Source organism: Gavia stellata, chromosome 14 (genome assembly GCF_030936135.1).
Source record: "Gavia stellata isolate bGavSte3 chromosome 14, bGavSte3.hap2, whole genome shotgun sequence".
Classification (NCBI taxonomy): Eukaryota; Metazoa; Chordata; class Aves; order Gaviiformes; family Gaviidae; genus Gavia; species Gavia stellata.
In genome coordinates, this window is record NC_082607.1 from 15724535 (window position 1) to 15741416 (window position 16882).

The 16882-nt window shown below is 44.1% G+C and overlaps 1 protein-coding gene across 1 annotated transcript in view; it reads left to right on the plus strand.

Annotated features, from left to right (window-relative positions):
• Window positions 1-13755, plus strand: part of GPR50 (G protein-coupled receptor 50) — a 42736-nt gene extending 28981 nt beyond the window's left edge. The window contains exon 2 of the mRNA XM_059824452.1: window positions 12887-13755. Within this exon, the coding sequence (XP_059680435.1) occupies window positions 12887-13755 (869 nt within the window). The remainder of the gene's footprint in view (window positions 1-12886) is intronic.
• Window positions 13756-16882: the final 3127 nt, after the last annotated feature.

Sequence of the window (16882 nt, forward strand, 5' to 3'; positions counted from 1 at the left end):
TTTTACTAAAGCTGCAAATCCTGGTTCCTTCTAGCTCTGACGTTACAAATAACTCCCTGGATTCCTTAGAATATATACAGATACTTGACTGAGCTATTTGAGTCTGTTAAAAACTTCACGTGGTTTTGCAAGGGCGGCTTTGCCGGACTGGAGATGATCTCCTTGCCCTCAGAGGTGTTTCTTGAGCTGCCTAAATGAATGTACAGCCAATGTTGGTGTGTTCACATGCCTGACAGGGAAATGCACACCATATCACGCCATGCTGCCAGCTCTGCTCAGAAAGCAGAGAGCGTTTGCTGGACTCCACTCAGTTTCTCATTAATGTGCAAAGCTCTCATCTGTTTCTGGCAATGTGCCAAGCAAATTTTTTGACAGAATTTCTGCAAAGTTCTTTGCAGCGCACAGTAAGGTCGCCTTAGATCTCCCTGTCCCGTCTGTGTTTCTAACAGCTTGCTTTGGGGGCTCCCTGTGAAGAAGGAGGTGGGCAACACGCTGTGAGTTTTTGTTGCCTACCTTGATACAGATGTGTTATGCTCCTGCTGAGGACTAGAAATTCTCATCCTTTCTAACCCTGTCAAATCAAACCTCTCTCAGGAAGGTATTTTAAATGATATGTGATATTGCATATACCCTTAAGATTTCAGGATGAATGTATGACATCTGTGTTTGCACTTGGCTACAAGGACTACTCACTAGAAGCCTCTGTATTAAGCCCATGCTTCATTTCATCCTGATGCAGCTGCTTAAATATTCTGTTACTTTGGAGTTTGTTGATAAACAAAAATACTTCACTGGGGAGAGATAACAACATGGGATTTCAGCAACTAAATGAAAAGTATCAGTGAATCCTACTAAAGAGAGGAAATGGAGGGTCATAAAAGGTTATGAAGAGACTGGGAGGCAGGAAGTAACATCTTAATGCTTAATGAATGACAGCTCTTTAAAAAATGCTGTTGTTAGATACAGAAAGTCTAGGAGCGGGAAGAGGGCTTTTCAGAAATTGCTTGGAATGCGTGAGGTTTTTCTTTTAGAAATGTAGGAATCTTGACCATTTCTCTTGTCTTTGGAGAGGATGGCAAATGAAAGTGTGTCCTCTAAAACTGATAGAAATTCCAACACTTCAGGAGCAAAAGGCAGTGTGAAGAGCCGTAGCTCTTCCCCTCTTTTGCCGCTGCCCAGGGAGTGAGGTCTCATGCTGGCTTAAGGTGCTGTTGAGTTATTCCTTTATTTCTGAGCTTGCTCAACCAGCACATATCCAAAACCTCTTCCTGTAGCAAGCGGCAGCTTGGATTTGAGTAAGGGCAATGTCGATCTAGGAATGCTCCTTCTTGTCAGTAATTTTTGGGAGGAGATGCTGTGCCTGAGGGGGATGCTCAACCAACCTCCCAGGGTCCCCTCCAGCTCTGTTGTCCCTGATGGGTTTCTTAGTCATACCCCTGACTATATGAACACTGAAGGGCGGAGCAGAGTCTCCCTTACCAACCACTGACTGGCTTAAAAGGTCCACTCAGGGTTAGCATTTAAAGGTTGCATGCAGCCCTCTCTAAGCCTCCCTGGCGCATAATGAGAGTCATAAGGCTCAAGTTACACATTACCACTTTGAAGTATCCTGGTATGGATGTTAAGTAGTTTCAGAGAGAAGAAATCTCTGTGATTTATTTCTTGCTGAGAAAAGTTCAATAGAGATAAAAAGGGAAAGGGGGGGAAAAGTTTAAGGGGACAGTAAAAGCACCATCACTTGATGGTGATTATACAACTCTAAAAGTAGGCCTGCCCTTATCACTACAGACAAGAAAGTAGGGCTCGGGGGTATTTCAGGATTAGGCAATTGAGCTAAGTACCTCAGAGTTTCTTTGGCTTACATGGACAGCCTTTCTTTCAGCATCTTTTATTCTTTCTGGTGTCTTTTGCTGAGGAGAAAAACGTTGTTTGTGTGGGAGCAGAATCCAGCGATGCTCTTGTACTGGAAGGTGCTGATGGCAGAGGTGTCTGCCGGCCTTGTCGATTATGATCAACAAGTGCAAGATCTCCCTTTTACTGTGCGTATTGCTGCCTACAAGTATGGCTGCTTACTTCAAGAGGTTCCTCCAGTAATTTAGGTGTTGTAGTCCCATGAAATCTTATTCTCCTTCAAGCCAGTTGGATATTAGCCATCATTAGACTCCCTATCAAGATCGGTGTTAGAGCACATCCATATGAACCATTTGTTCACACGGGCTCATGTCGGAACACGTTTACTGTGGACTTTACTGCAAAAACATCTTTTCTCTTTTAATATAACCACATGTTGCACCTCAAAGATGATTAGGTTTCATGAGTCATTAAAAAAAAAACCCAGAAGCAGATGCCTTCCAGCATCTCCTGCTAGCCACATTATCAGTGTGTTTACTCAATGCGTTGTTTATAGCAAGAGGAGAAGGATACTGTGTAGTTACAGTGAGGACTGATTTAACAGCTAAGGAAAATTAAATGCAGCTCTGTTATGGTAGACTGCAATGTTCATTTGCCTGTGAACAAGTCTGCTTTTCCCCTGAAAGTTCTGCATCCTGCAGCCCTCTGCATCATGGCTCTCTTCCCTGCACCCCTGCATTCCCCTTTCTTAGGGCTTGGACACCTGCTTGCAGGACAGTTTTTCTTTATTAATAAACCTAAGATTTGCCCTGTAATACTGTAAGAAAAGCGCAGGCTGGTACAACTTCAATTTCATGCTCTTCAAGACAGCTTGCAGAGGTAGCAGATTGACAAGCCCACTTGCACTGGGTTTATTTCAGATTTGCCTTACCTTAGTGAGATCAGATTTTGGTTCAAGGAATGGCATTTGTTTACCGTCTCCAAAAGAGATGAGAAAGGAATTTCAGCTAAATAGTCTGTATGGCACAGACTAATCTGTCTTGACAGCGGAGAACAGGAATTCATGAAGTTCCTGATGAGGCAAGATTTGCTGGGAAGGGAAACAGCCCTCCTTAGACCAACCCAGAAAGGGAAAAGTGGATAAGCTTCCTCTGGGCACACAAGCCCATCTCAGCATCCCCGAGCTGAAGACGCTAAGAGCAAAGCTGCTCTGTCTTAGCACGTGTACCCAGCATAACTCTGTTCTGTTAACTCAAGCTCTTCTATTACTATTCCTCTAATTACTGATTTAGGCTTAGTTATTTCATATGTTGGTTACTTTCTTGTCTAAAAATGACTTCTATCTTTATATGGCAACTGACTGATTTTTATGTTAGTCTCTTGTTCTTGTTGGACAGAGTACTAGAGGTGATACTGATGCTAGGATCAGTATGTGTCAGAGGTCTGTTCTGAGCCTCCATTAGAAAGTGAGGCTGGATTCAGGGCAGCGTTTTGTGTTGTGCTGCTCTGTGTCCAGACTGAGCTTTTTCTCTATGGTCTAAGCTCAGCCTGCTCTCTCCTCCAGTTGGGTACTGTACAATACTACTTTGTTTCAAGTCTGAATCTTTAAAAAGGATATTAGGGTGTATATTGAATAGGGCACCTGAATTTGGTATTACAGCATCTAATGCAGCCCAAAAGTGAACCTATGTGTGTGCACAAACAAGCCTTAAAAAAGCACCTTTAAGTCTTCGTAGGAAAGCTGACTGCTTTGAGTCTCCACGTCTTTGCCTTGGACAGTCATCACCTCACACAACTTCTTCAGTCCATCTTAAGGCTTAACAAACAGACCAGCCACAGTCTGAAAATGCGTTGCCTGTAGCAGACTGGGACAAGGTTTGGTCCAGAACGAGTTAAAGGCTAAATGTCCTTCACTGATAGAAGCATTTTTGGGTGGTGATTTTTTTTAACAGTGTCATCATTTCCATATACAATCCAAAAGAGTTAGAAGGAGAAAAAAAATGCCTCCCATCCCCACCAACTAACCAGAAAGAGCTGGGACTGGGGAGAGATTCACCCCTGGGACTGCAGGGCTGGGAGGCCAAACCAAGCTGTTAGTCGTGGCAGGGTAACGTCTGCTCCTTGCACTGGAGGTCCATGGGGGTAGTGACTGGTGCTGTCACTAAGGTTTAGTCAACAAACGGTGAAGCACAAGGAGGAGCAGGAGCCAGCTCCTGGGCTCAGCTGTGCCGGTTCGGCAGGGCTCACCAGGGCAGTCAGACATGATTTTTATCACTAAAATCAGCTGTGTGTTCAGATCTGACTGCACACTCTGCCTGTCAGCTGCCAAGGAATAGGTTGCTTGTACATACCTCCTTTCCAGGCCAGAAACACACTTTGACCGTCACCAATAGCAAAAGAGCACTATTAAGTCTATTAAGCCTGAGTTCACAGATTTTATTTGAGAATAGTAACAGATGGCAAATGGTGGCAGTACAGCTGCTGGGACCAGGAGAGGATGGGTGCTGGTTTGTCAGTTCAATGGATGTTGGCAATAATTCACATTTATGTTTATACAGGGCCTTTCCTGTTTCAGAGCACTGTACAAACCAGTTATAATGGGCTTGGAGTTAACGTGGGATGGTAGAGCTCATCTCTGTGCTTGTGTGGCCAGTGTGTGAGGGTAAACCTAAGGGTAAACCTAAGCTTGCACTCCCTACACAGCCTGGCTGGGAATTAAGCAGCTTCTTAAAATCACATAGTACCACTCAGCAGGGATTTCAGGCAGAAAAGGAGGGTAAACAGCTGGAATTCAGATGGCGGCACTGGTAGCCAGGGTGTCAAGTGGGAGTTTGGGTACCTGGACTCGCTCTCCTACAGCTGCAAGAGGTTTTGTTTAGACTTTTCCCAAAGAGTTGCCACCTCCCACGAGAAGCTGCCGTAGGGAATAGGTAGCCATCAGCCACGCTGTCCTTGCAGAGTCAGACAGAGCAGCCAGTGCCACACATGCTCAGCTGGCACTGGTGGAGGTGCTGAGGCTTCTTCTCGCTCAGCGTGAATCGGAGGGTGGTCCCAAGAGCCTCCTGCCTCCCACACTTGTTCTCCATCAGCCTTGCTGGGATGTGCTGTGAAGGCAGGCGGTGTTTCCGAGCCCATCTTTACCCCAAGCATTTGGAAGTGATACAGGGAGGAACCGAGTTTTTAAGTTGATTGGCTTGCTATCTCATAGCCTACTGCAAGCTATGAGTTGGATGGATGTAACAGTTCAGTGACAGAGTCTAAGGCACATAACCAGAAGGGGTGCTTTTTTAGCACTTTTTTATATATTAAAAGCCAGATCAAGATCACTACTTATTCATCCTCCATTACTAGCAGATCCAGTTGCCATAATTGCATCCAGGAAAAATATCACACTAACAACAGCTTAGTTTAGAAATCCAGAAGAAGTGCAGCACCATGGATTTCCCTCGTGCGAAGGGTCAGAACTTCCAGGAAAACACAGGAAGAAGTCGTTAAAAGGTACATAAATGAACAGAAAATGGTATTTTTAAAAAGTTGAAAACTGTTGGAGGTAGGTAAAATGTCAACTTCCCATAGTTTCCCCTTTCTTTATAATATCTTCAGGTCATCTTTTCAGGAAGGTGTGCCTAAGCTGAGCAGGACGTGTTAGGATTAATGTGGAGTAACAGCAGGAAGCTTTCCAGTGTTTCTCTGGGATGGTCTAAAAACTGCTTTTTGCCTTTAAAATAGCTGAAGCTCTGAAAACAGGGAAGTTGCTCTGCACTGGTACCAAAAGAGGGCCAACCCCTTTTTAAAGGTCCAGAAGAAGAGGTAATTAAACTCATTGAGAGTGAATGTCCAGCTACCATCTGCATCACACCAAGGGAAAAATCACATCCTTTATATTGTTTCCAAAATAATGGTAAGTGATATAAAGAAAGATATGAAATCATGTGAGCAGGGCTGGTCTCTCATTTCCAGCTCATTTCCACAGACTTCTGAGCTCAGATATGACTTTGAATCTGGCTGGCCTTAGCCAAATGAAGGTTATGAATCTCTGGAGTGTAAACACTGCAAATGATTGCCCTACCCTGCATTCAATTAGAGCAGCTGAAGGCATGGCTCAAATATGTTTTTGACAGCAATGCAATTAAAAGGTCATGACCTAAAAGTAAGTCTAAAATCCAGTAATCCAGTCCTCCACCTGGCAGTGTAAGCAATTCCTTTCTTTAACCATCAGCCAAAATAATACGTGGCGCATAATAAAATAAATGTAATTGAAGTGCTTGGGAGCTGGTCCTTTCTACTTCAGTAAATACTGTGAGGTTTTTCTCTTCCTCCTAGAAGCAAGTCTTTCTCACTGGTCCAGAGGGAAAGGCAGCTTTCACGCAACCATGGCGATATACTGATGAGATGGCTAATGAAGCTTATAATTGTGATGCCAAAGTGATGCTGAAATGTCTGGTCACAGAAGGGCACAGGAGGAGGCTGAGAGTTCACTTTGCAGACTGCCTCCCGCTCTGCCTTGGCCTTGCTCCTGCGCGGACACAGAGCTGGCACAAGGCAGGGAGCAGCGCTAAGCACCCACAGTTTTCCCGTAGGGAATAATGCCAGTAAAGCAGGTAACGGTTGGTAGCCCAGAGCATACTGCTGTTCTCTGGCTTCACGATCATGCTGAGAGATCTCAACGGACTTTTGCCAAGAAAAAGTTAAATTATTCTGGAGTTTTATGCTTTTGTCTAGGACCTTCATGGTGTCCTTAAACTGGATATTTCCATGTTCTCTAACCTTACATCCTAAGGATGCTGTGGGCTGGCAATACCTCCTGTCCTGTCTGTTTTATTACCCTCTGTATCGTTTTATGCAGCACAGTCAGAATTTGAGGCCAGCTGGCAGCCCAACTGCATTGTCTGTTTAACTGCAGGAAACCATGCTTTATCCCCCTCTGAATCCTGATGGAGTAATGATAACAGCTAATTAATTGAATGCTTTTCCCTTTCTTTTGTTTACTCCTGTCTTTGAACAGACTCCCTAAATACACAAATAAAATCCTCAATTAAAATTTGTGGATTAATGAATTGAACAACAGATTATTTTTTTTTTCCTGTTGCCTGGATCTCAGGGAGAGTTTCTCTGATTTTCATTTGTGCTCCGCTGTCAAACATTTTTAGTTGTCAAAATAGGTAAGTACATGCTGGGCTGTTGTACAGGCACATCAGATGCATCGGTGCTTATCAGAATGCTGAAAAGAGACAACAATTAACAATCTGGGATTTCTCATGTGCCATTTTGTTGCTGCATGTGCAGTGTTCACAGTGCCCTGGAAGCCAAGAGCTTGCGTGGAGCAGTGACGTGGGTCATACTCCTCTCTAGAAGGATGGTTCTTAACGTTCTTTGATGGAGCAAACACTGTCTTCCCCGGAGTCATCCTTTAGAGTTTGTGATGTAAGAAATGCTTGGCAGAGCGAGGGCTGCAGGATCAGGATCCCCCAACACCACAGTATTATTATCTGCCTAAATTACAGCAGTATATGATCAGTATGATTGCACACACTCAATGGTATCTTTGTATTATAAAAAGAACAAAATTGATCTGAAAGTGTTTATTAGGAACTGCCACTTAGTTTGCAGAATGGAGCGCGCACCTCACGCCTGCAGACTGGAGGTTAGTGAAATACAAGCAAATGCACAGTGAGTGGCAGGTAAAAGCAAATAAGAAAAGGCTATCAAAACTAATAAAGAGTCTTGCTGCATGCTGAATAAAGCTTTTATGACTTTATCGTCTTGCTTGCGGCAAACAGTACATTTTCGTTCTGTTTTGCAGTGAGCATAAGCTTTGGAAGGTTAAATAGGGAGTATTAGGTTATGGTAAGTGGTCACTGGAGGCTGGCTTTATGGTCATGGCCTGTTAAATTGTTTACTGAACCTTGTTATATATATCTCTCTGAGGTTGATGTGAGTCTTAATTCTAGTTTATCTCCTTGTAGGCAAGAGTCTGTTGAGTTTTTCATAAAACCTGAAAGGGCAAACACAAAGTTTAAGATGCTTTTTATTGCAAGTCATAAATGGCAAAGTGTCACCACAAACATACCAGTCACCCCAGTAAACTTTTAGCATTGTGTCATTGTGTATCCTAGAATGTTTTTCTTAACACAGGTTCTTACACCTGCTGTTCTACAACTGTCAGTTATTCTGGCTTCAGCCAGACAGACACCGGGATCTGATCTGACCGCTGGGAAGAGGTTGGGACAGCGGGGGGGACTGATCATGCAGTGACCCCCCATGGCACTCATGTCCATCATGCGCATGGGTCAGCTTCTCACCTGCTGGGCTTGAGGCTGTTGTATGTGGTTTTGTTTGCCCCAAAATGCTGCCCTGGGCACTGGCTATTCGAGAGCAACTCAGATGCCTGCAAGGTGGCTGGCAGGAAGGGGCAACGTGGACAGCAAAGCCCTCTTTCCTCCTCGGTTGGAGCTGGACTCTGCCAGGCGAGCAGAAGTTGATCCACAAAACTGCCTCTTTGCTTTGGTGCAACTCGTGTTGCTCAGGACATTTCAATTTCAGCACTAAGTTTACAGATAACAGTGTTAACTTCAGGCTGCATTGAGCATCCGTATCTTGTTAACCTGAAGCAAACATAGTTCTGTAATATTTCAGCAAGGAGTGTGAGTGTAAGAGAGCTTTATATGGATAACAGAGAACAAGGCTTTTGGGTGCTTGCTTTGGACATTCTGGGATTTATAAAAATGGCCAATTTTCAGAAAAATATTTTATGCACTTTTTTTTTCCCCCCCTTTCAACACAGCTTCTAGGTTCAGGATACCTAAAACACAACCCACGTGTCCTAAAGGACAGCCCACAACTGCTGTGTGGGAACGGCAGGGAGAGGCTAAATGTCTGCAGCTGGAGTTTGTGCACCGAGGGATTTCCAACAGCCTCTTGAGGCAGGCAGGGCCAATGATGCTTGTATTTGTACAGCGACGCTCAGTTAATCTCTGTAGAATAACGATGTTCTTTTGTATGAAAGTCAGGTGCTGTTCAGGCAGCCTGCCATTGAAGACCTTTTACGTATGTGGTTTATTGATTTGTAGAACTCATTGTGGTTTTTCCACATTTTCTAGCGCCAGGACTTGACAATAAGTCCTCAGATAACCTGTGTTGTTAGATAATCCAGGCAAAATGAGAGGCATGGCCAGGGAACTGCTGGAATACAGGAGCAGGCTGTTGGAGAGAGCAGAAACAGGATTACGGGAGGGAGGAGGGGAGCTCAAAGGCAGAAGTGCTAGGGTAGAAGATAAGTTCTGGGATAAATTCCCTTTCGTATTACTTGCACATGCCTATAATCTGCTCTGCTGCTAGGCTTCGGGTTGTTTTGTGGGGTTTTTTTTCTAAACAATTTCTGGATTACACTGTGAACAGTGTGTCATACCTCTGTAAACTATAGCTTTGTGTTGGACCTCTATAATACAAAAAGATTTAAAGTTTCTGTGTAAAGGTCGCCAAGTCTGTATTGCCAGTGTGCTTGTGACAGACTTGCCTTTCTCCACCATTCATGCTTCTTCATGTATGACTCCATAACTGGGGGATAGAGCACAGTGGCACATGAACCAATTTATACTAAGTAGAAGTTAAAAACAGGACGGAAAATGTGAAAGCTAATGAGGAAATATAGTCACATGTCCGCAAAGAGCAGAAGATACATCTGAAAATAGTGTCACAGAAGCAGATAATTTTATATTTGAGATAAAGTCCTGCTGGTATTATTTATGGGCAGGACTCCTTTGTTTTATAGTGGAAAAATGTAAAAAAATATAGTGAAGGTCATTGGCAGGAGATTGCTCTTTACCTTCCCGAAGAGCCACACGTTAGATGGCTTCCCGTTCTGCAGTGTTTTTGGGAGTGAGGGTCCGATCTCATCCTATAGAGGACAAGGACATGAGCCTTTGGCCACAGGGCCCAGCGCACGGTGGTCTCATAGCAAACCAGGGATTGCAAAGCTAAAGCAGTTTTCAAAACCAGCCCGTTGTTATTCAGCAGGCTAGTGTTTAACTCAAGTTACTAATTTTAATAATTAGCCAGCAGCCAGTTCCTATACTTTGAAGGGCATGTTCTGCTTTGGGGGCATGCTCAGTTGTTAAAAGTGCACTGATTTTTCAGGACTGACCGGCAAGAGGCTATTATATGGGCCATGACCTTCATGTTCATCTCACCAGAAGAAAAATAGGAAGTTGATCACATTGCCAAATAAAATGGAAGATGGTGAAATAGCACTGAGTGAACCTTTCTGACCTTATTTTCAGGCACCCGACACCTTGCCAGAGCGATAAGCCAAGACTGCAAGTTGAAAGCACAGAGCAGAGGATGGCAGATTTGCTCTCCAAGGAGGAGTTTATTAATTCTTGTCTTGATAAAACTGTCTCATTTTCTCCCTGCTGGAGCAACATGCAATGAAGTGGTGTCAAAATAATACACACGATACTGGGCTCTTGGATTGAATCCAAGCTACTAAGTCCATCCTGTGAATATTATTTTTATAGATTTTTTTTTCCCCCTATATTTTTACTTCCTCCCAACTATTCAAGTTAGTAAAGAAAGATGGACAGAGACTGCTCATTTCTCCCAGCAGCTGGCAGTGATGTGAGGCTAATAATTTTCCCCATGATTTTGCTAAGCTTTGGATTAAATCCACTGATGTGCTGTCTTAAGCAGGGAATATCCAACTTTGTTCTGCTTTTCCTGATTCAGAACTGGGTATTGAATGTGGCTGTCATTCATCCCCGGCAAATGAAGAGGCTTGCTCTCTGACCGCCTGTGTATATAAACATGTATCCAAGTGGGACAGGTCCAGTGAAGAGGGAAGGTTGTAGTCCCATCAGTGGAGTCTGTCTCCAGCATCCTCTGGAAGTCTCCTAAATTGGGTTGCTGATACCTCTCTGTTTTGCTGTCTTGAAAATTGTTTTGGAAAACCTTTCCAAAAGGAAATTCTGGTGCTGGGGACTCATTTTGCTTTTTGTTGAAGAAGCATATTTTTGATCGAAGGAATAAAAGTTTTGCTGCAGAAGAGCATTCCCTCTCTAGGGCGCCTGCGTGAGCTCTAAGCCTGACCACAGGTGGTTCTGCCCTTGACAGCGGGCATAAATAAAGTTAATTATATGGGGACCAGGTTCAGTGACTGCATTTTAAAAAGCTCAAAGATATTAATCAGCAAAAAAGCAGCACTGAGGCACAGCAGCCACGGAAGTTGTGTGCTGTGGTAAACGTGTCTATGTTAAATCTCTCTAAAAAAAAATTTCAGCACTTCACATGACCTCTGCTAATATTTATCTTAAAATGACGCTTTGTGTCAGCTGTCTCAGTTCCACACTGCCATGGGCTGTTCTCAAGTCTGGACTGTTTTCCAGTCAGCGTGAAGGGGATTCTGCTGCCTGATATGAACTGTTGACTTGTCCTGATAGTTTTTGTTGGCAACAAACATAACAATGAGCCAACTGCAATGGCAATGCGGCCGTGATTTCTGCCAGCCCTTGCGTGTATTTTCCAAATACTGAAGCCAGTGACCCAGCTGAAGTGAGATCTCAGAGAGTCCCTTCATGGATACTACAGAAAAAGACCTCTTTTTAGTGGGGTTTTTTTTCATATAATCTGGTAGACAGCAGGATATGAGGGTTTGAAGAGAAGGTGCAGGTGTGATCAGTGGGCTGGGATGTTGCCTGTAACACATAGGGGCATAGGTGTTAACACCTTAAATGTGTTAAACATAGCCTCTACCGATACTCTAGTAATGTGTTCCTTCCTGCCACTGCAGATATACCTGAAGGTGGTAGAGTTAGGAAAAACAACTACTTTTTCTAGTGCGCTGTCCTCTAACTGCATTGTTGCGCTCCCCCTGGAATGACGATTTGTCTAGTCATCAAGAAGTTGAATTTTGACAGATGTCCTTTTCAACATTATAGCTGGTCCTGTAGTTACACCAGTTCCCAAAAGACCTCAAGGTCCCTTTCTTAATGCACTCCTCTACTCTGACTGGCAAACTGAACAGAAAAGCTTTTTGTCTGCCTAAAAATACACCGGACTCATAAAATGAGCAATAACTGCTGTTAGGAAGTCGCTGGTTGCCCGGGTCATTGGAGGCGGCTCCACATAGTGGAGTTGACAGGTGTTGTCCCACACAATGTGCCATTTTCAATCCAGCAAGGCTTGAATTATTTCATATTTGCACAGACTCTCAAATCTCTTCGTTTTAAAGTGTAAATGGACAACACGTAGCATATACTCTGCAGAGATGGCTGACAGCAGCTTATTAATCATATTCCCTGCCCAGGCCCAGACAGTGTAGGAGTGATTGACCTTCCATATTGCATTAGACAAGTTTAATATTAAAGGAACAGGAAAACGTACCAAATAAGATAAGCACATAAAGGCTGGCTGCACCATGGCTCCTGGAAGAACACACGCTCCTTAGCATGACCACTGAGATATTCTGGTGAAAATCTACCTGTTCATGTGCAAAAGACCAAAAAACCTTTCGCGTGCAACTACTGTCAGTGCAATGAATAAACCACTGAAAACCTAACCTGCCTGCCCCAGTTCTTTGGCCCATGATGGACAGAGCTTATGTAAAGTGTCACTATGTGATGTTATAGAAAGTATTGTGTTCTATATAGTATTTAAAGGAATGAAGTTCTCTGCAGGACAGCGAATGCTAGGTGGCTGCCTGGTGACTACAGTCATGCTGGCTGATTAAAAAGGAGAGCAAAATCCTTCTCTCCTACACAATTTAGAGGAATGCAGGAACCTGACCCATAGCTACAGCTGAATTAACGGTAATGCTTCCAGTTTAGAATTTTCTTAAGAAGGAATATGGAAGTTAATCATGCCTAGTTACTCTCCATTGCTGTCACTGGTAGAGCAAAGTCTTATTTTCTAGGGTTCAAATTCCAAATGGAGGGTAGAGCGAAGCCCGTGAGACGAGTTAGGCCTAAAGAGGAGTTCTGAGTTGCAAGTTGTCTATCTGGACCCACACTAACCTCTCACGGTCTCTTCTCCTTTTTTGTAGGCAACATCTTTGTCGTCAGTTTGTCTGTCGCAGACCTTGTGGTTGCGGTTTATCCATACCCTCTGATCTTGAGTGCCATTTTCCATAACGGATGGACCATGGGAAATGTTCATTGCCAGATAAGTGGGTTCCTGATGGGCTTAAGTGTCATTGGGTCCATTTTCAACATCACGGCGATTGCAATCAACCGCTACTGCTACATCTGCCACAGCCTTCGGTACGATAAGCTCTTCAACCTGAAGAACACCTGCTGCTATCTCTGCCTGACCTGGATACTCACAGTGGTGGCAATTGTGCCAAACTTCTTCGTTGGGTCCTTGCAGTATGACCCCCGGATTTACTCCTGCACCTTTGCCCAGACGGTGAGTACATCATACACCATCACAGTGGTGGTGGTTCACTTCATCGTTCCACTGTCCATTGTGACATTTTGCTACCTACGGATCTGGATTTTGGTGATTCAAGTCAAACACCGGGTGAGACAAGACTGCAAGCAGAAGCTCAGAGCAGCTGACATCCGGAATTTCTTGACTATGTTTGTGGTTTTTGTCCTCTTCGCTGTGTGCTGGGGACCATTAAACTTTATTGGCCTTGCTGTTTCGATTAATCCTTCAAAAGTGCAGCCACACATTCCAGAATGGCTTTTTGTCCTGAGCTATTTTATGGCCTATTTTAACAGCTGCCTCAATGCTGTGATCTATGGGCTTCTTAACCAAAATTTCCGGAAGGAGTACAAAAGGATACTGCTGACACTCCGGACTCCCAGGCTGCTGTTCATAGATGTGTCCAAGGGTGGGACAGAAGGGATGAAAAGCAAGCCATCTCCAGCTGTAACAAACAACAACAACCAAGCTGAAATACACTTATGAGTCGGAACAGTACTATTTATTCTGGATTACAGTTGTATATATAATATATAAGAGCCTTTCTATGTGTGCATTGCACAGCTGGTGTTGCTGGGCCCCCCATGCAAGGAAGGAGTCTGCTTCCTTTCATGCTTAGCTTATTGCTGCAACATCAAGGCTTTGAGTAAGGATTTTCAGAATGGAAATGACTGATTTTTATCTTTTTTTTTTCCTATGCCATCTTTCACCATGTGCCTAATTAATTGGTTTGGTTGCTTTTGCCACAAGCACGCCAATACCCTCGAAAAGGGAAATGTTCAGAGTGCATGGAGAAATGCAGTTATGCTTGAAATGCAACCTTCAAGAGCCGGCAAAATCTCCATGTATTGCAAACAAACTTTTCTCCCCTCCCTCTGAATTCTATCTTTTTAGCATTAACATAACCCAAACTATAGCAAACAAAGTGTAAACTGCATGACTTCTTACCTTTTCGGTTAGGTAACAGTATTAGCCAGCAGACATACATACGCGCATGATGACTTCCACTGCGTATGCATTCATTTTCCTCTTTCTTTTCTCCTAAGATTTAGAAGCTAGCCTGGGCTAGATGTGAGGCAGGCAAAAGCCAGACCTAGTGAGTGTCTGATGCACTCATTCTAATTGAATATCTACAGATATTAAGTACCCTTGCACTCTCCTTCCCAGGCCATGAGTAAGAGCATAACATATGACATAATCTAATTGCAGGAAGACACTTGGAGCCTGATTCTAATTTAGGCAGTATCCTGTCATGGCCAGTATTCATTCCAAATGTCTTTCAGAAGTCCCTACTACATGAACATCACAAAAAAGATGAACATAGCAGAGTCCCATCTGTTTAATGCAGATGCCAGCTTTTAAGTTCCAGTAATATTTACACTTGCAGACAAAGGGAGAAGGGGAAGGAAGTGTTTGTTCCAAACATTGCTCCTTTTGCCCACCACATAACATGAATTTGATTAGGGGGGGAAGTGGAGATTTTTTTTTCCATTTTATTCATGTGCAAAGCTGTAATTAATTCATGGAGCTGGGAGAGGAAAGCTACTTAAGCATATTCACGCATCAGTTCTCAGTTAAAGCCTGAACTCTGTCACCTTTGTCATTGGAAACAATGTCCTGAAGTACTGGGAAGGCCAGTATCGCTTTAGAAACAAGCACATGGGCAAAGATAAGGCTGTTTCTTTAATGGAGTATGTGTGGGGTGACAGCAGCTGTCTCTAAATATGACTTCTTCTTTTTTTTCCTTAGCTTCATTGTGAATTCATCTCCTTATGGTTTTAAATGTGAGGATTCTGCTTTGAAACAGTCCCATAAAATCAACAGATAAAACTCCCCTGGTGCAACTCTACCTTCAAGCTGGCAAACCTGGCTTGATGCTGGTGTACTGAGCGGCACAGCAGGAGCTGTGCAACGGAGAGGAGCAGGTCTGAGCCCCGTGGGTCTAACGAGGACAGCAGTCAGACCTGCACCGGATCAAAGAGTGCAGCCTTCTTTCTGATCATATTCAAAGCAGGACTAGTTCCTAGGGCTGAACCCCGGAATACTGAGAACTAGACTTTGCAATAGTATGTAGGTGCCTAGAGGTGGAGGTACGTAGGATTTACAAAAACCCTGAGCAGGCTAAGTGCCTAATTCTTAGTGAAGTTAACGAGCCATTTGTGCATTGCTTCCTGAAAGCAACTTGTTGCTGCATGTCCCTTCTGCTGATTTTTGGGGGGAAGAGGAGTTGAGAGAAATTAAGCCCTTTTATAAAGTGGGCCAAGAAACATTGTATGGTGCATTGCTTCAGTGAGGACCGCAGTGTGCGTGCTGCCACGTGGTGAAGGTTGCTGCAATGCAAGGAGGGTCTCTGCATCTATAGAGCACCCTGGCACTTCATGAAGTTTCAAACTTGAACATCTCAGCCACTTCAGATGATTATTGTTTTAAAATGCACCGCAGCCAGCCTCCCATAATAGGAATCAAACTGAGTTCTGTTTTGGCCTCTTAATCTGCCTGAGCATGGCCAAATAAAGGTATCTTGACCCTCAGAAGTAGTGTGGTCCGTTTACCTTCCAGCAAAACCAGTCTGGATGAATTCACACCATTCCATGCAAACAAAATCATTTTGAGTCAAACTTGGGTAAGAAAAGCACCGAGGAATCCATAACTGCAGGGAGTGTTTGTCCCGTCACGCCAAGGAGATGTCCTGTGTTCTGTGGCCAGTCTTCAAAGTCATTTGCAATTAGCCACAACAGTGTTAATTAGAAGGACATTAGCAAATAATTTTAATCATCTAGCGCCAAGCCAAATACACTCCTTTAAGACAATCATGGAGAATCTTGTACAGCTTCGCCAAAAGTCTCGAATACCCCACAACTGGGATTTCATCTTATGGATCCTTGTCTTTTTAACGGACTGTTCAGTGAAGGCAATGTGATATTTTTTTTCTTTAAGCGTGTATTTGCACTATTTCTTATTCAGGCTCCAAAGTAACAGCCAGCAAGCATTTGAACCAAACCAAGTAAGCCAAAGAGGTCCTGAACAGGCAAGCTGTGGGAGTCTCTGCTAGCACCTGGTAGGAAGGGGAGCAGCAGGAGCATGATAGGGCATCTCCCCAGGACTCGCAGAGAGTCACTGCTGAACCGAACTATGCAAAGTGACAGAGGGATCTGCTTGTCTTCTGCTGTAGGGTCTGAGCCTGACTCCCACCCAGGTCTTTGCAGGGGACAGGCTAAGTACCTGCTGCGCTGGGGTGGGTCCTGAGCAGCTCCCTGCATGTGCAGACCCTGGCACCACCCCACAGGGTGGGGATGGGGCTGCGATGGGTGCCATCCATCTAACAGCACAGAGAACTTGCCCTAGCGTGACCTGTTCGGAAGGGCTTTGGGTGTCCCAGTATAAGTGAGGGCTGCCCAAGCATGAGCCCGGGGCTGGGAAGATTCAGCTGTCACGGTTGGAGTCCTGAGCTCAGTCCTGCTGGAGCTGAGATTTGCAATATGAAACATGAAAAGCAGGGAACATGGCTTCAATCAGAAAACACTGTGCCATTTGCTAGCACTTTGATACAGAGACAGTGCTTAGGATAGGATAGATTTTTATACTGACTTATTTTAAGACTACCCAAGCAGCT